This window comes from Hesperophylax consimilis, chromosome 17, assembly GCF_061612785.1.
Source record: "Hesperophylax consimilis isolate HC1 chromosome 17, BYU_Hcon_1.0, whole genome shotgun sequence".
NCBI classification, from domain to species: domain Eukaryota; kingdom Metazoa; phylum Arthropoda; class Insecta; order Trichoptera; family Limnephilidae; genus Hesperophylax; species Hesperophylax consimilis.
This window is the reverse complement of record NC_142852.1, coordinates 22,249,717-22,269,766: the sequence shown is the minus strand read 5'-3', so window position 1 is coordinate 22,269,766 and position 20,050 is coordinate 22,249,717. Positions and strand designations below refer to the sequence as shown.

The following is a 20,050-nucleotide window of genomic DNA, read 5'->3' as shown; positions in this document are numbered from 1 at the left end:
AAAATTGTGTTTCACTTAACCACAGATATAACGGATCTATGGGCTTACCATAGACGATGATTAAGGAATCTCAAGGCCATTAACCTTAAAACAATATGTTTATGATTAAATAAGGGAGTAGACAACATTATTGCACTCAAATTGTAAGAATGCAAATAATATCAAAACTTTTCCACACGGCAATAAGTTTCGTTATGATATAAACAATATTTTGTAAGTCAAACAAAATTGTTTCCACTTAACTGCTTTTGGAAATGACTATTTAAGTTGATTGGGCTAGAAGTACATACACAAAATAGGTGAATAGTTTCATGGTTTGGGTCATTTAATAAAATTTAAGTGTATTTTCAAACCTTCCAAATTTACTTATATGATACAAACAGGAAAAAAAATGCCTGTTAATCTTTTCGAAAAAATATTGCATTATTCGATTTTTCACAATTTTATTTTTTTTATCAAAGAAGGAATCAACAAACATGAATATAATGTCATCCACTACAGTCACTTTTTCGCGAAGATGCCATGTTCCTTATACGACATATGGATTTATAGAAACGTTTATTTCGACAAGTCGCTGTCCTAGTTCTTGTATGTTCAATAGACCTTTTTTTGCAAAACTGAGTTATGATTGCCAATATGTTCATTAGCTTTTTGCGCATTAATGAAGCTCGAAAAACACATATTTTTTGGTTTTTAAGTGACATTTTCAACTGAAAATTGAACTTGAATAATTTTACGCACCACTCGGAATTTTTTTGATGGAATACCGCACACAGTCTCAACTGCTCTATTTAAAATGAATAATTTGTGAAATATTATAAATTTATCAATTAAAATTTATTTACGCACGCCGGGGTTTGAACCCACGACCTCCGGATCTCTAGTCAAGAGTACCCCTAGACCACGGAAGCCGTACTACGTACGATGTAGGAATGTTTCACATCACGCATGCACCGACATCTGATAGTAGTATATTAGCGGTAGGTACCTTTGTACTTGTGCATTTTTTTCAAACTTACATAATATTTGGATGATTTATATAGAGCAGTTTTATAAAAAAATCACCCCAAGGAAGCTGTTTGTATATTTAAAAGTAATACTTTAAGTCAACTACTAACTAAAATAAAAGTTAAGTGTTTGAAATCTGAAAATCACGCTGTATTTACAATTTACCACTAATTGGCTGATTGAACAAAAAATGCCTAAAACTTATGGGAGCCGAATTGTTCAAACTCCAGACCATATGTTCAATATCCAAAATAATCATTCATAATTTTAAAGCGATGGTCAAAGTCCACCTTTAAAGTCATAATATGGGCATATTATAGCTTCAATCTTCGAAACATGATCTTTAAACATTTTCTGTTACACCTATGTATAAAACGAATCGACAAAAATCGAGAATTTGTTAGAATTTGCCTGTAAAAACAAAAAATAAACTTTTCCTGTAAATTTAGCTAAATAGCCTGTTGAACATACAAGCACTAGGACAGTGAAGTAATGCAAGAAACTAAACATGTCAAGCGAACTTATTTATTTATTAAACGGCCGTAGGACTTTTACAGACTTAATACAATTAATATAACCGAGAAATTTAATACTTAAGTAAATTAAATAAACATCATTTGATAATTAGATACAATTAATCGATCAACTAAAGTTTTCACCTCCAAGGTCTTATCTCTGCTGGTCTAAGTGCGTACTTGAAGTGAAATTACACTAAACTGCGCTATGTAAATGCTATGTTATTTTTTTTATTTATAATGGTTTACATTTCACCAAATGAAACAGTTCAATTTGAAGTCTTGAAATGTATTTAAGCGAACTTATATTGGAATATTGTTGAGCTAAATATATTTACAACATGGGAGTTTATGTTTCCCAAATTTTTGATTCGTCTCATAGGCGCGTAATACTGCGAAGTTGTAAAAGAATTGCTACAATAATATAGTTGGTACTGTCTTGTAACTGTTCCGCAAGGAACATGGAATGAAATTATGTGAAGCAAACTCAGGGGTATTCAAATGGCGAATTAATAAACAAACACATTAAATCGCAAATAATTCTTCGTTGGGATAATTTTAATAAATGTAATCAATTAAGAAGGTAGCCGTTATCTTGGCATTCTCTGGGATTTGCTTTTCTAAAATTTAGATATGATAATAATTTATTTTGGAATCTTTCAATGGTACTTGAATGGACTTCATAATTTGGAGACTAAACTGTGGAATTATACTCTATATGACTCCTAACTAGTGTTATATACAATGTTTTGATAGTGCAGATATTGTGAAAATCATTAGATAATCTTAATATAAAGCTCAACATTTTCAAAGCTTTGTTGGATATAATTTCTGTATGCTTTATAAAATTGAGTTTCATGTCAAACCCAAGTCATTTATTTCCGAGGCAATAACTACCGATATATCACTAATAGCATAAAATCTAAAATGATGAAAGTATCTTTGTAATTAATTATAAATTTAAATATTCATAATTACAAACACTAAGTCCGGGTTGTTTCGGAGAATTTGAATAATTCTTCAAATTTAGTTAATTTTCAAGTATATAAATGATGTTAAATATTCTTCATCTTGATACTCACAACTATTTTAGACACAAGCGACAGCTTCTATAGAAGAGGAAAAAGAATAATAATTGTCTATGTGCCGCAACCCACTCCTCCATCGAGACAAAACCGCTGCCCTTGTCTGCCCCCACTCTCCTGCTGAACTGCGAGCAATTATATCGAATAATCATTTGATAATTTTGATGTTTTGATTAAAATATTTCGATCTTGTATATGTTTCGATCCCGCCCATCACTATTGTAACTTCTCTGACAGCTATTAAATAAATCATCTATGAAATATCTTTCTAATTTTTCTCAAGGTCGCTGAAGCCGCACAGTCATCGGGACAAAGAATCTCTTAGTCCTGACGTGTGCGGCTGAGGTTAATAAATCAGTTTCCTCATACAGTCGTTTTGAAAGGGTGGGTCCCTTCCAATTGCCTAATAATATTATACAAGACGCAATTGCAATGAAATCATCATTAACCTAGAAGGTCAGTTTCGTGATAATTATTATAATTGACTTTGACTTCATTACTGTCTATGAATAACTTAACTAAAGTATTTTGTCAACACATGCTTTCGTTTATCCCTTTTCCATACTCTGTTTAACCCACGTTGTTAATTTTATCATCTTATACTTGTGATAGATTTTCGTTAGTGCTAATACCAAATATTCATCGCTATTTGAAAGCAGTCGTTATTAACAATCAAACTGAGCGACCACGGTTTTTAAATTAGTGCTATGGCATACTTAAATACATAATTGCGCTGTATCTAACGCGACCTAGCTTTACTTTACCCAATCGGTACACCTAACTTAAGTAATCTATTTGTGTGTTTTGTAAGGAACGTTTAAACTAAAACGTCAAGACGTCAAACTTTCTATTTTTAGTCTAGTATTCGAAGGGCATTGGCTAAAAATAATCGCAGATTACCGATATTTGTTAAAGCCAGAACGACAATACGGTTTTATCTTTAGTTATTGAGTTATCTAGTTATCTGACAATCGAAGAAAAAAATTTTACCGTTTTCAAACTTCTTAACTTAAGTCTAAGATACAGTCGCAATTATATCCTCATTTCGAATTAGGTATTTTGACGACTATACGACCTCATTGGTTTGACAGATTATTCCAAGCGAAAACAAATGTTCAAAGCTTATTCATAAAGTTCCGTTACATTACAACTATGTATTGTTTCAGGTATGTTTTTTTGGGCTTGAACCAATTACCCAACGCCACAACAGCAGTGCCATGGATCTACTTAATCCAGAGACTGTTACGATCAAGACGGAACTAGGACCCCAGGAAGGAGGTGGAGGTGAAATTTCAAATACGGATATAGATGTCGACCTCCCAGATGTAAAGAAGGAATGTTTGCAATATGTGGAAAGTACGCAGAGAGCCATTTAGTTGCAATGCATATGTACAAAATGTTAAACTCGGATGTTCGGAATCCATGTCCTTTATGAAATGTCGTTCAAACAGGGCAATTGCGTGTTCACTTCTTCCTCTCTTGTTGCGTAAAAGTATATTTGATATTTACCTTATCACTCCTTTGACTCCCGAACAAAACTCCGCACTTAAGCTGTCACTGAAGCTGACATTTGGGAGCATTACTATTTCTTAAATTAACCTAGTCTCTTTGGATGGTTTGTGTCACAGAATTTGAACAATTTAACAAATTTCAAAGTTCATTTTCATTTTCTGTTTAACATTTTTTGTTCATCGATAATTAATTAACTAGATTTAATTTTTTCAGGTTGCTTTAATGTGGAGTCTGTTACCAGCAAGGCGGATCTTCGACCCCGAGAAGAAAATAGAGGGGGATTTCCTTATACGGAAATTGACATAGACCTGCAGAATATTAAAAAGGAATGCCTAGAACGTTTTGAAAGAATCAACCAGACAGCAGGTAAAATCTTTTTTTCTTAATAGTTTAGTGAATCTATAAAAAAAAACGGCCCAAACTGGAAATTAGGCAAATGCTGAATTTTCGCATGTGAATAGTATCTCATACGGGAAGTATTTTCAGAAAAGTTCCACTAAAGCCATTATGTCCCCTAAACTAGAACAAACGTCAGAAAATTACTTCCAGAAATGATTCAACAGTACCTAAAAATAATGTTAAATATAACTATTTGCTATCTGCAATAGTTAAGTTAATTTGAAGAAGATTTGTATGAAAAAAAAAGAAAATGAAATTATTTTACCAAATTTAATAAACTCATTCCCAAGACAGAAAATAAATTAAATTTCATGGAGGACTGTAATTTGAGAAAAAAAAAGTTTTTGATGCTAAACTACCTCACGGATATTGTGGAAAAATAAATATAGTTTTGTCATTAGAAACTTACGAAACATTGATTCATGTTTGAATTGTGATGCAGGCAAGACATATGCTTCTGTACGACGTCCTCTCTTGCCGTATTTACACATATTTGGTATTTGCCATAAAATATGACATTGCCGGAATTTGCCAAACTACACCACACTTTAAACTTGCTGAGTTTTTTTTTTGTAAATACCGCATCAAAGTCAAAACTGCTCCGTACCATCTTGGGGCAATTGGAGTATGTTGTGAGGCTGAAGGTAAAGGGAAGGGGAAGGAGATAAAGATGTGGAAGTTGAATAAACATGGCCAAAGCTATGATTTAAGATTTTCACGGCCAAAAGTATTTTTGTTATTTGTTTTTGGGGTATTATGCCGTGTTGCGCTAACTCCTTCTTTAGCCAACGTTTCGGACAGCATTGCAGTGTCCATCATCAGGGCAGATGTCTTATTTGAGGTTGTGTTAAAATGTGAGCTTAAGTATGAGGTTGTGATACCGTGTTGCCAGCTCCAACCCTCTGAGCTAACATTAACGTATCATTTTTTATTTATTTTTTTATTTTTTATTTTTTATTTAAAGTGGTTTTCTTCGTTTAGCTCTGGTGTATCCGTCAATTACCGGATACCAAGAACTGTTAAGCTTAGCTCCATCGTCTCTATTAATGTTTACGGGATTTTTATAAATTTCAATGGCCTCCGTAATCAGCCGTGCTCTATAAGTTTTCGGTCTCCCCAGGATTTCAGGAACAAATCCAAAGTAATGCCCGGTGTCAATCAAATGCTCGGCAATTGCCGATTTGTCAGGGTGGCCGAGTTTACAAGCTCTGAAGTGTTCTGAAATTCTTTTTGAGATAGTCCGCTCTGTCTGGCCTACATAGACCTTGTCACACCCGGAACAGCTGAGTTTATACACTCCATCTGTTTCCAGAGGAAACTTAGTCTTTGCAGACCTCAGTAAGTCCTGTATCTTTGTTGTTGTTCCGAAGACAGTCTTGATATTTTCCTTTCTCAAAAGCCTGGCAATTTTGTCTGTCACATTGTGCACATAAGGCAGGAAGGCACAGCCTTTCGACTCTTGTTCAACTCTGTCTTCGTTTGGTGCAGATTTGGCTCTTATGATTTGCCTTGTCTGACTTGCTGGGTAGCCGTTACGCTCCAGTGCATCGGTCAGCTTCGTAAGTTCCGCTCCGATTTTATGTTCTTCGCATATTCTGGTCGCTCGGGTCACCAATGTATGGATAAGTCCTCTCTTCTGCGCTGGGTGGTGGTGCGAATCAGCGTGTAAGTACCGATTCGTATGGGTTGGTTTCCTATATACAGTATGCCCTAGGCTACCATCGTGTTTCCGCATCACCTCCACATCTAGAAAGGGCAGGATTTTATCTTCGTTTTCCAGTTCCATTGTGAATTTAATTTTGCTGTGGAGAGAATTAAGATGGTCCAGGAATTCGTTTAGTTTCTCCGTTCCATGAGGCCAAATGGCAAAGACATCGTCAACGTAGCGCCACCATACTTTAGGGACAGCCGAAGCTGTGTCGAGTGCCACTTCTTCAAACTTCTCCATAAAAAAGTTGGCTAGTACTGGCGATAACGGACTGCCCATCGCAACTCCCTCCAATTGCTCAAATAGTTCACCCTGAAACGCAAAGTATCCCGTTTTGAGGCAGTGTTCAAAAAGTTTGCAAATGTCTTCCTCATATATCTCCCTGAGCATTGTCATGGAGTCTTCTAGAGGCACATTTGTGAAAAGTGACACGACGTCAAAGCTGACCAGAATATCTCCTTCCTCAGTCTTAACTTTCTTGAGCTTACTTATCAGATCTGTTGAATCCTTAATCCACGATTCAGTTTTACCAGTTTGCATCTGCAGTAATCTTGAGAGGTATTGGGAAAGTTTGTATGTAGGAGCGCCAATAGCGCTGACAATCGGTCTCATTGGGATTTCCTTTTTATGTATTTTTGGGAGACCATACAGGGCAGGAGTTCTAGAGGCTTTTACAAAAAGCTTAGACCAATCCTCTTTCCTGATGCTAGAAGCTTTCACTAGTTCCCTTGTCTTTATGTCAATCTTGTTGGTGGGGTTGTTTTTAATCTTCTTATAGGTGCCTGAATCGCACAAGAGGTCTTCCATCTTCTTTGTGTAGTCTGCCGTATTAATCACGACAGTGGCATTTCCTTTATCGGCTGGCAGAACCAAGATTTCCTCATTGGCGCGTAATTCTTTTAGGGCCGTAAACTCTCCTTTCGTGATATTGGGGCGGGGTATTTCAGCCCTTTTCAAAATATGGCAAGTCTCTTGCCGGATGTCCTCTGCTTGCACCTCTGACATTTTGTGTACTTTCATCATTGTATGTAGTGCAGTCTCTACACCACATACGATGGATTCCACAGGTATCTTTTTGGGGGCCACTGCAAAATTCATCCCCTTTGCCAGTACAGAAGTTGCGTCTGGGCTCAACGCAAGTGTCGAAATGTTGATGACAACTTTATTTTGATCGAGTTGTTTTCGATCACCTTTTTTGTCTCGGTTGAGCCTTTCAAACTTTTGTTTCTGTCTCGCATCTGTTGACTGCTTAGATCTTACTGCTTGTTGGTAAGTCATGTTGTCAACTTTTCTCCAGTCTTCTTCGGTAAGGGTTGCACTTAGGTGCAGATGTAGAGCGAAAAGGTCCCGAGATACTCCATCCAGCTCGCCTCGCACATTGTGGATCCTCTCCCTTAATAGTGCAGCCTCCGCTCTTTGGAATACTCTATCTGCTTTCCGGGATGTGATGTGTCTTTTTATTTGGATGTGTACTGGTACAATCGATTCTTCTTTACACCTCTTGAGAAAAGCAAGGCTGCCCAAAAAATGGTTTCTTTTCTTTCTCAGATTCTCCAATCGTCGTACCAGTGTGTGAACTTCCTCCCCATAGAGGCAAAGGGGATGAATTTTGCAGTGGCCCCCAAAAAGATACCTGTGGAATCCATCGTATGTGGTGTAGAGACTGCACTACATACAATGATGAAAGTACACAAAATGTCAGAGGTGCAAGCAGAGGACATCCGGCAAGAGACTTGCCATATTTTGAAAAGGGCTGAAATACCCCGCCCCAATATCACGAAAGGAGAGTTTACGGCCCTAAAAGAATTACGCGCCAATGAGGAAATCTTGGTTCTGCCAGCCGATAAAGGAAATGCCACTGTCGTGATTAATACGGCAGACTACACAAAGAAGATGGAAGACCTCTTGTGCGATTCAGGCACCTATAAGAAGATTAAAAACAACCCCACCAACAAGATTGACATAAAGACAAGGGAACTAGTGAAAGCTTCTAGCATCAGGAAAGAGGATTGGTCTAAGCTTTTTGTAAAAGCCTCTAGAACTCCTGCCCTGTATGGTCTCCCAAAAATACATAAAAAGGAAATCCCAATGAGACCGATTGTCAGCGCTATTGGCGCTCCTACATACAAACTTTCCCAATACCTCTCAAGATTACTGCAGATGCAAACTGGTAAAACTGAATCGTGGATTAAGGATTCAACAGATCTGATAAGTAAGCTCAAGAAAGTTAAGACTGAGGAAGGAGATATTCTGGTCAGCTTTGACGTCGTGTCACTTTTCACAAATGTGCCTCTAGAAGACTCCATGACAATGCTCAGGGAGATATATGAGGAAGACATTTGCAAACTTTTTGAACACTGCCTCAAAACGGGATACTTTGCGTTTCAGGGTGAACTATTTGAGCAATTGGAGGGAGTTGCGATGGGCAGTCCGTTATCGCCAGTACTAGCCAACTTTTTTATGGAGAAGTTTGAAGAAGTGGCACTCGACACAGCTTCGGCTGTCCCTAAAGTATGGTGGCGCTACGTTGACGATGTCTTTGCCATTTGGCCTCATGGAACGGAGAAACTAAACGAATTCCTGGACCATCTTAATTCTCTCCACAGCAAAATTAAATTCACAATGGAACTGGAAAACGAAGATAAAATCCTGCCCTTTCTAGATGTGGAGGTGATGCGGAAACACGATGGTAGCCTAGGGCATACTGTATATAGGAAACCAACCCATACGAATCGGTACTTACACGCTGATTCGCACCACCACCCAGCGCAGAAGAGAGGACTTATCCATACATTGGTGACCCGAGCGACCAGAATATGCGAAGAACATAAAATCGGAGCGGAACTTACGAAGCTGACCGATGCACTGGAGCGTAACGGCTACCCAGCAAGTCAGACAAGGCAAATCATAAGAGCCAAATCTGCACCAAACGAAGACAGAGTTGAACAAGAGTCGAAAGGCTGTGCCTTCCTGCCTTATGTGCACAATGTGACAGACAAAATTGCCAGGCTTTTGAGAAAGGAAAATATCAAGACTGTCTTCGGAACAACAACAAAGATACAGGACTTACTGAGGTCTGCAAAGACTAAGTTTCCTCTGGAAACAGATGGAGTGTATAAACTCAGCTGTTCCGGGTGTGACAAGGTCTATGTAGGCCAGACAGAGCGGACTATCTCAAAAAGAATTTCAGAACACTTCAGAGCTAATTTGGGAGGTGGTCAATGGGTACCGCCGCCCCGGGAACCATACTCTGGGTTACCAACACCTCTGCCACAGGTCACCTGAAGTGGTTCGCTACGTTTGGTGACTTAGCAGGGGTGCCCGGGCTCATGGAGGGTTGTGCGTTCTGGATCACACTGATGAATGGGTCGGCCTACTTACTGCGGGGCGGGCCGGGCTGGGAGAGGCCGGTTGAGGGAGATCCAGTAAACCGGTTATCGCTGTCCGGGCCGCTGGATAGTACAGGGGCCCGACCCTTGGGCTCACGACCAAGGGTGGGCTGCCCCATCAGCCAGCGAAAAAACCCTGCCGCTGATGTTGTGCCGGTTCGTGACCGGAGAGGACCCAGCATCCAGCGTTTGGGGCGCACTGGGCGACCTCCACAGCCGGACTCTCCTGCCCATTGCCTAGAACCGCAGTCAGAAGAACATACCTTACATTTGGTGTATCCAGTTGCTCCACTCTCCAACTCCCCACCCAACCTTTTTAACCTAATCCTTCCCAACCCATCCTAAATCCCACAAACAAATAAAACAAACTTAACAACTATGAACTCACAACAACAAATTAATATAAACTCAGCGACAGCGAACAGTAGGAGTCCTCAGTGTGGACCGAGGATGAAGGTGAATTTCGCTAACATTCGCGGTCTGCACACCAACCTAACTCCCATCCACCACCACCTTCTCTCACAAAATCCCCATCTCCTCTTCCTTACGGAAACACAGATTGCCGAGCCCCCAGATACCTCCTATCTGAACTGCCCAGGATATCATCTGGAAAGCCTTTTCAGGCCAAAAGGAGGTGTCTGCCTTTACAGCCGTGCTGACATCAGCTGCGCTCGTCTCGCAAATATCGAGAGCGCAAAACACGAAGTGTTATGGGTACGTGTGGATCTCACCGGTATGATGAGAATTTATGCGTGCCTATATCGCTCACCAAACCTTGCCGAATCAGACACTGTTGAGTTGTTTAAATACTTGAGTGACACTGTAGATATTCTCTTGCCCCGTTACCCATCGGCCGAGTTTGTAATCCTGGGGGACTTCAATGTTCATAATGAACAATGGCTGAAGTTCTCGGGCCCAACAAACTCTGCCGGTAGATCAGCGGAATCCTTTGCTCTTATCCATGGACTAAGCCAACTCGTAGAATCTCCGACCAGAATACCAGACATCCCATCACATCGAGCCAACCTACTCGATTTGTTTCTCACTAGTGAGCCACTCGGGTACAGAGTGGAGGTGACAGCGCCCTTAGGATCCTCTGACCACTGCCTGATTACCACCTCTGTCCCATCCTCCATGAACCGTCAACCCGACAAACATGTAAAGAGGAAGGTATGGCACTACAGGGCAGCAAAATGGGATGGCATGCGGTCTTTCTTCGGCGCCTTTCCTTGGAGTACTGTATGCTTTAGCTCCGAGGACCCATCAATTTGTGCACGCGAGGTAGGAGAAGTAATCACATCAGCAATGGATTGCTACATTCCGTTCTCCGTCAAATCCTCTGGAGCGGGCACAAAACCGTGGTTTGACCATCGCTGTGCTGAAGCTGTCAGACTCAAAAATACGGCTTTTAATGCACTCCGGAAGATTAGCTCCATGAATAACCTTTCGGAATACCGACAACGGGCAAGGGATTGTAAGAGAGTTCTAAATAGAGCTAAGAGCGATCACGACCAGAGAATTGCGAAAAAGCTGGCTGACTGCCCCACTGGTAACCGTGCTTTCTGGTCACTCGCTAGCTCGATCGGAAGAAATTTCTGCAGAACCACTTTCCCACCTCTGACCAAGCCTGATGGTCAGCTGGCTAACTCGGCCCGCGAGAAGGCTGAATTATTAGGCAAAATTTTCGCGGAAAACTCTACTCTTCAAGATAACGGAGAGACTCCCCCTTCCATTCCGCACTGCGGTTTTCAAATGGAGGAACCGAAGATCCGGAACAGAGAGGTTCTCCGAGTCTTGAACGAGCTGAAAGTCGACAAAGCCAGTGGGCCGGACGGAATACCTGCCTTGGTCCTCAAGAGGTGCTCTGCAGAAATGACTCCAGTGCTCGCGAAATTATTTAGGCTCTCTCTCAAAGGTGGAAAGGTGCCAGATCTTTGGAAAAAGGCAATCGTCCACCCAATCCCAAAAAAGGGGGACCGCTCCGACCCTTCTAACTACCGCCCCATAGCCATCACTTCCATACTCTCGAAGGTATTAGAAAGGGTGGTTAACAACAAATTGCTCACATATCTCGAGAATAACAATATCTTAAGCGATCGGCAATATGGATTTCGTCGAAACCGATCGTGTGGCGATCTACTCGGATATGTAACGCATATTTGGGGGCGGTACATGGAACGTTTTGGTGAAACCCAAACCGTTGGGTTGGATATCTCCAAAGCCTTTGACAGAGTCTGGCACCGGGCGCTTATCGGGAAGTTACCATCGTATGGGATCCACCCAACCCTGCATAGTTGGATTGCGGACTTTTTGAGCGGAAGAACAATTCAAACCGTGGTTGACGGCTCTTCTTCCTCACCGCACCAAATCAATGCGGGGGTGCCACAAGGATCTGTGCTGTCTCCGACGCTGTTTTTATTGCACATCAACGATCTCGTTGAATGTGCACCAATTCACTGCTACGCTGATGACAGCGCCGTTCACGAGGGTTATCTTTTTGACAGGCCCCCTTCCACCTATGATGTCCAAACAGCTCGGGAAGTTTTGAAGCGAAAAATTGACCACCATCTAGAGATGGTTCGTGCCTGGGGTAAGGCCAACTTGGTCAGTTTCAACGTCTCAAAAACCCAAGCGTGTCTGATTTCGGCAAAGAGGGAGATCAATGACTGTCTGGTGCAATTTGATGGGAGCACTCTCCCCAATAAAGACTCCATTGAAATGCTTGGAGTTACTATATCAGACCAGCTCAAGTATCGGGGATCCATAGAAGCCCGAGTAAATCAGGCCTCCAAAAAGTTGGGCGTCTTGTACAGGGCTAGGAGATTCTTCAACAGTGACCAGCTGCTGACCCTGTACAAGTCTCAAGTCCGCCCAACTATTGAATTTGGGAGCCACCTTTGGGCTGGTGCCCCAAAATACTTGATAAACCTGCTTGAGTCTGTGCAAAGGAGAGCGATCCGTCTGATTGACAATCCGTTGTTTACAGACCGATTGCCTTCTCTAATGCATAGACGCAATGTAGGCATGCTGTGTCTGTTCTACAGGTATTTCAATGGAGCCTGCTCCAAGGAGCTAGCAGCATTGATTCCTGATGCACCGGTGCACGTGCGCGAAACTCGACGGACACGAACTGAACACCTGTTCACGGTTGACGTTGGCTTCATGAGAACGGGCCGTTTTTACGACTCGTTTTTATGTAAGTCGGCTCGTATGTGGAACGAGCTACCGGCATCTGTTTTTCCTCCCTCCTATAATCCGAGCCTCTTCAAGGCCCGCATTAACAAATCCCTTCCTACAGCCCCTACCTTACTCCGCCTCACAACGCCGCCTTACTTTGGATTTGTTCCTGAAATCCTGGGGAGACCGAAAACTTATAGAGCACGGCTGATTACGGAGGCCATTGAAATTTATAAAAATCCCGTAAACATTAATAGAGACGATGGAGCTAAGCTTAACAGTTCTTGGTATCCGGTAATTGACGGATACACCAGAGCTAAACGAAGAAAACCACTTTAAATAAAAAATAAAAAAATAAATAAAAAATGATACGTTAATGTTAGCTCAGAGGGTTGGAGCTGGCAACACGGTATCACAACCTCATACTTAAGCTCACATTTTAACACAACCTCAAATAAGACATCTGCCCTGATGATGGACACTGCAATGCTGTCCGAAACGTTGGCTAAAGAAGGAGTTAGCGCAACACGGCATAATACCCCAAAAACAAATAACAAAAATGGCCAAAGCTATTTCAACCACGTTTCATTCGAAAATTATTTTCATAAGAATATATCTATAAATATTTTTTATCTATTTATAATTATATTCTATCGGTATTTTATATGTTTAAACCCGGACGATACTTAATCTTCCACTCAACATCCACTGCAACGTGGCGCAAGAAGGTTGTATATTATTTTGAAGGAAAAAATTGTGAAATAACCCAAGCTAATCGAATAATATTTAGTTGAACCCCGACCACCGGATTACTAATCGAGAGCCTTACGGCTCGAATTCGGAAGTCACCATTTCTACCAAAAGGTTCCCAGTTTCTTATGTTTTCACCTAATCTTATTTGGAACATGAACATTTTTTTCGTATTATAATGCATTTATAATAAATAAATATTGTTGGAAGAAAACATCATTCTATCGACTTTTAACTACAACTCGAGGTGCTCAAGAGCAAATGGTTTCCGTTCTTGAAGCATAAGTATTGGAAGCAGACATCTGGGTAGTTCCCATTTCCTAAATTAACCTTTAAGTCTCTTTACAAATTCACGCTTCTACATAGTTAATCATTTAAATCTTCAATCGTAATTTTTAATTTCAAGTTATTTTAATTAAAATAATACCTTTTATGTATATCAATGGCCAATGTTTGTATCGTTTCTTTGTAATTCTAGGTAGCATTATTATGGAGACTTTTGCCATCAAGGCAGAACTTCGACGCCGAGCAGAAGATGAAGGGGGATTTCCTTACATGGAATTTAACAAAGACCTACCGGGTGTTAAAAAGGAATGCTTAGAAGTCTTTGAAAGAATTACCCAGTCACCAGGTAAAACCGATGTTTATAAGATTTAGATATTTCTGCTCGACTGTTTTTCTACTTTTTTTTATGAATTTACTAATGTAAGTGGAGATAATAAGTTACACTCAACCCTTTTTGTCCGTATTCTTTTTCAGATTTGTCGCCAGATCTTAAGACGCATCCTGGGGAAAACTCCAGCCATCCTATGCCAAATTTTGATCCCCAATTTAGCACTCATACTGTAGAAAAACCTTTTTCATGTTCCGAGTGCAACTATTCATCTTATCGGAAGGGCGTCCTGATAAGCCATGTGTTGACTCACACTATAGAAAAACTTTATTCATGTTCATTGTGCAACAATTTATTTACTCAAAAGAGCAGTCTGACCAGTCACATTCTGACTCACAATGGAGAAAAACCTTTTTCGTGTTCTGAGTGCAACAAATCATTTACTCAAAAAGGTTATCTGACGAGCCACATGCTGACTCACACTGGAGAAAAAAGTTTTTCATGTTCTTTGTGCCACAATTCATTTACTCATCAAGGCAATCTGACCAGGCACATGCTGACTCACACTGGAGAAAAACCTTTTTCATGTTCTTTGTGCCACAATTCATTTACTCAAAAAGGCCTTCTGACGAGCCACATGTTGACTCACAATAAAGAAACACCTTTTTCATGTTTGAAGTGCAACTACTCGTGTACTCAAAAGAGATTATTGACGAGCCACATGCTGTCTCACAATTTGGAAAAACCTTTTAAATGTTCTTGGTGCAACAATTCATTTAGTCATAATGGCAATCTGACCAGGCACATGCTGACTCATACCGGAGAAAAACCTTTTTCATGTTCTTTGTGCAAAAAATCATTTTCTCAAAAGGGCAGTCTGATGAGACATATGCTGACTCACACTGGAGAAAAACCTTTTTCATGTTCTGAGTGCAACTATCTATGTTTTCGAAGGAGCGATTTGAAAAGGCACGTTCTGACTCACACTGGAGAAAAACCATTTTCATGTTTGAAGTGCAACTACTCGTGTACTCAAAAGAGATTATTGACGAGCCACATGCTGTCTCACAATTCGGAAAAACCTTTTAAATGTTCTTGGTGCCACAATTCATTTACTCATAAAGGCAATCTGACCACGCATATGCTGACTCACACCGGAGAAAAACCTTTTTCATGTTCTTGGTGCAAAAAATCATTTACTCAAAAAAGTCACTTGACAAGCCACATGCTGACTCACACTGGAGAAAAACCTTTTTCATGTTCTGAGTGCAACTATTCATCTTATTGGAAGGGCGCTCTGATGAGCCACATGTTGACTCATACCAAAGAAACACCTTATGCATGTTCTTTGTGCAACAAATCATTTACTCAAAAAGGTCATCTGATCAGGCACATGCTGACTCACACTGGAGAAAAACCCTTTTCATGTTCCTTGTGCCACAATTCATTTACTCGAAAAGGCCTTCTGACGAGCCACATGCTGACTCACACTGGAGAAAAACCTTTTTCATGTTCTTGGTGCAAAAAATCATTTACTCAAAAAAGTCACTTGACAAGCCACATGCTGACTCACACTGGAGAAAAACCTTTTTCATGTTCTGAGTGCAACTATTCATCTTATTGGAAGGGCGCTCTGATGAGCCACATGTTGACTCATACCAAAGAAACACCTTATGCATGTTCTTTGTGCAACAAATCATTTACTCAAAAAGGTCATCTGATCAGGCACATGCTGACTCACACTGGAGAAAAACCCTTTTCATGTTCCTTGTGCCACAATTCATTTACTCGAAAAGGCCTTCTGACGAGCCACATGCTGACTCACACTGGAGAAAAACCAATTCATTTACTCATAAAGGCAATCTGATCAGGCACATGCTGAGTCACACTGGTGAGAAACCTTTTTCATGTTCTTTGTGCAACAAATCATTTACTCAAAAATGTCATCCGACAAGCCACATGCTGACTCACACTGGAGAAAAACCTTTTTCATGTTCTGAGTGCAACTTTTCATCTTATTGGAAGGGCGCTCTGATTAGCCACATGTTGACTCATACTAAGGAAACACCTTATGCATGTTCTTTGTGCAACAAATCATTTGCTCAAAAAGGTTATCTGACGAGCCACATTCTGACTCATACGTGAGAACAACCTTTTTCATGTTCTTTGTTCCACAATTCATTACTTATAAATGCAATCTGACCAGGCACATGCTGACTCACACTGGAAAAAAACATTTTTCGTGTTCTTTGTGCCACAATTCATTTACTCAAAAAGCCCATCTGACGAGCCATATTCAGACTCACACAGGAGAAAAACCTTTTTCGGGTTCCGACTGCAGTTTTTCGTGTTCTCAAAAGAGATATTTGTATTAACACGTGCGTACTCATTATTATGCCCGGATATCTTAGTCGGTAGAGCATGAGAGCAGGATCGTGGGTTCGAGCCCCATGTTGGGCGCCATTGTAATAGAATAATTCAATTATGTACAAATCAAACCACGTAAGGCGCCAATGTTATAGAATAATATGGCTAAAATTAATAAAGACGCGTTGGTGCGCTATTGTAATAAAGTAATAATGATCATGTATGCCAATTATGCCATTGTTACAGTTAATATAAGTTGAGTAGTACAAATACCATATTGTGAGGTAGGTGTGAGATAGATAGTATTGAAAAAACTTAAGTTCCTATGTCACAAGAAATCATTTATTGTCAAAGAACGAAACAACGATTATTTTAGTTATAATTTACGAATAGGTTTAACCAGAACATAAGAATCATAATTAAGGATAGATAACAATATCTCAAGGTGTGTGCTTCAAACGAAGATCGCTAGCACAGTTGGAATTAAATGGTTGCAATTTTATTGATTAATGACAAAGGAATAAACGATTATAATCTGACCTGTTTTATAATAGGGCGCCATGCGACTCATAGATTAGTTCTGCAAAATTTATAAAGTATAACGTGATGACCAGCGATTACAACAGATAGCTAAACAGGAACAATATGTCCAGAAGATTCCTCCCAAAACGTCGCTTGTAGAAATCGCTCCAATCCTTCTATTTTTAAAGTGTTTCCTTGACCGCCGCCCGTTTGGTACTAGAAGTGAGTCGTTCGCGAACGAATCGGCTCAGTGAACCGGATCTCTACACGGATCCGTAAGATCCGGTTCCCAAATCAGCCGCTTACTCGTTGGCGGATCAGTAGTGACTCACCCGTATGGAAACGTTGAGCCGGTGACCCGCTTCACTCGTTCGCGAACGGTGAGCAGGCGACCCGCCAGACCCGAAGAGCCGGCTCACCTGAACGAAGATTCGCATACATCGCTACTTATCAATAGATGGCAATAAGTGCAAAATTCCAAAACAGAATACTTTATATAGCTAATAGTCAACAGTTGGCAATACATACAATTTTGAATGATAATCTGTAAACACGAAGAAAGAAAATAAAACTACTTTAAAAAACTCCTGACCCATCTATAAAATCATGTATGACCCCAAGATCTCCAAACCAGCGCGAGGAGGGAATGTCTTATGATTCTGACAATGATAACGAGGATGAAGAAAAGATAGCAACTCTAGAGGCATGTAAGGTAAATAATGCCCTGACAAACGCACGAATAAAAATAAATTCTATAAAGGCAACGATCAGAAGGTAAAGTAAAAATAATAATAAACCAAAAAAAGTAAAAAGGCATGGACTCATAATTCGACATTATAGCCCATTTAGAAGCCGAAAATAATGAAATGATCGGTGAACAAAAAATATGAAGGAAGTTAAAAAAATTATACAGGAAATTAATTCATTGTTTGTCAACATGAGACATAATTTTTTTTTTTTTCCTTGAACTTATGCAGAGTTAGGTAAAAAAAACCACGAGCCCGTTGTAATATCCAAACAAAAAAATAAAGATCAAGAGAATAAGGAAACTGAAAATGAAATATAAGTGTTGGTACTACCTACCATTATTACCTACACCTTTCCTTTTGATCTCCTTTATGAATATTATTGCTGCCCACCGACCCAATTCCTACCTTTCCTATGCCGACTTAGTGTAACCAGTTCAGTTGATAAAATCGTCCTGTCAACACATGTCATAATCTATGTTTGATTACGGAGTCCCCTTTTTCGACCGTGTCGAAACTTAAAAAGCCATCGTGAGCTTGCGCAATTTTGGTCAAAATTACTGTATTGTGTATGAACCAGCGCAAAAGGAGAGAAACCGTGGAAGAATAGAAAAAAAGGTAAGTCGGCATATCCGAAGTTTCAATTCCTATTGCATTCCGCGGTGCGACGGTGCTTTTTCGTCCCCAACAATAAGCTAATATTGATCCAGTAAACTTTGAAATTAGGGCAAGTGAGAAATTTTAAGGATGGAGGGATTGTTAAGATTTCAGGTACTGAAATATTAATATTGGTGCTTGTCACCCTAATGGGTGTGGCAACATTTATTTTGTGTTAGCGATTGCCGGGCAATTTCGTATTGCCACGGATTTTTAATCCTGCTTCTCTTGTTACCATCCGTCTTGGGCGGGTCGTTTTTTGGCAAAACGGCAGAGCTGCCAGGTTTTCACTTACATGTGGGTTATAAAACCGCGGAGAGAGATAGCAATATTGGGCTCACCGTACATGAGCTGCCATACGGGTCTTTTGTATTGTTTAAATAAAGACCATTATTCAAGAGCTGGAGTTATTATTGAAGAGTTACTCCAGTCAAACTTCCTTTGGAATCTGGTGGTACCACGCCGGATTGCTCTGTCAGGAGAGTGAAGTTGAGATCCTGAACATTGGTCATTCAAGAGCCGGATTGATCCATTTGAGACGGAAGATCATTATTTGGAGTGGTCCAGTCGGGCCTCATCATCATCGGGAGTAGTCCAGTCGGGCCTCATCATCACCGGGAGTGGTCCAGTCGGCGTCCTCATCACCATCATTGGATTGATCAAGCGAGCCTCATCACGACGCTCGCATGCACAGCAAATCAGGTTGTAGCCTTCCTTTCACTGTCCTTTCAAATTCCATTCCCTTCAGAAAACATCAATATGCAGTCACCGCAGATATTGCAAAGATGTACCGCCAAATTAATATCAACCCGGAACACAGAAATTACCAACGTATATTATGGAAAAGGGATGCGGAGGATTGCTTGAAACATTATACGCTTAACACGGTGACATATGGTTTGGCTCCTTCGCCTTATTTAGCAATACGTTGTCTGCACCAGCTAGGTAATGACGTTTCATTTACTACATTTGATACTCCCACGGAGTTGCCAGAAACGGCGAGGATAGTTTTGGTTACTAGTAGTCCTGTCGATTGGGAAATATTTAATAATTATTCTTCATTAAGACGACTGAGGCGCGTAGTTGCTTATATGTTACGTTTCATACATAACTGTTCTAAACGAAAACCGATAGGGGTCGACGAGCTTCCTGTAATCGAACTGGAACATGCCATGCATGTATTGACTTTGAACGCTCAGCGATTCGCATTTCGTGATGAAATAGCTTCTTTGAGTAATGGAAGATTTGTATCTAGGCAGAGCAAGGTAAAGGCACTAAATCCTTTTATGCAGGATGGGTTATTGTGTGTTGGAGGTCGACTATCACAATCTGATATTACCTCGGTCTCTCAAAAATATCCAATTTTGTTACCACAAAATCATAAGTTGACTGACTTAATAATAACCCATCTGCATTTTGAGAATTTGCATTTAGGATGTAATGCTCTGCTCGCATTACTGCGTTTACGGTTTTGGCCAATATTTGGTAAAAACCACATACATAGGAATTAATAGACGAGAAGATAATGGCGAGGGGTAAAATCAACTGTTGAAGAACGAAGGGAGTAAGGCTGACTGTGATTCGTCAATAAAGCAATCTGAC

The 20,050-nt window shown here is 40.3% G+C and overlaps 1 protein-coding gene across 1 annotated transcript; it reads left to right on the top strand.

Annotated features, from left to right (window-relative positions):
• The first annotated feature begins 2,899 nt into the window (after positions 1-2,899).
• On the top strand, positions 2,900-19,157 carry LOC149416247 (uncharacterized). Its single transcript, XM_089641922.1, has 9 exons — positions 2,900-3,064; positions 3,775-3,964; positions 4,334-4,486; positions 14,022-14,174; positions 14,303-14,388; positions 15,172-15,738; positions 15,966-16,156; positions 17,667-17,757; positions 18,966-19,157. The coding sequence occupies exons 2-9, from the start codon at positions 3,826-3,828 to the stop codon at positions 19,155-19,157; spliced, it is 1,572 nt and encodes a 523-aa protein (XP_089498048.1). The 5' UTR covers positions 2,900-3,064; positions 3,775-3,825.
• Positions 19,158-20,050: the final 893 nt, after the last annotated feature.

Excerpts from the sequence above, each read along its gene's own strand:
- LOC149416247 (XM_089641922.1), top strand. The coding sequence starts at position 3,826 with ATGGATCTACTTAATCCAGAGACTGTTACGATCAAGACGGAACTAGGA. Across the intron at positions 14,389-15,171 it reads CCCAATTTAGCACTCATACT|TGCAACTACTCGTGTACTCA; the intron begins GTAGAAAAACCT and ends TCATGTTTGAAG. Across the intron at positions 16,157-17,666 it reads AAACCTTTTTCATGTTCTGA|ATCTCCAAACCAGCGCGAGG; the intron begins GTGCAACTTTTC and ends TATGACCCCAAG.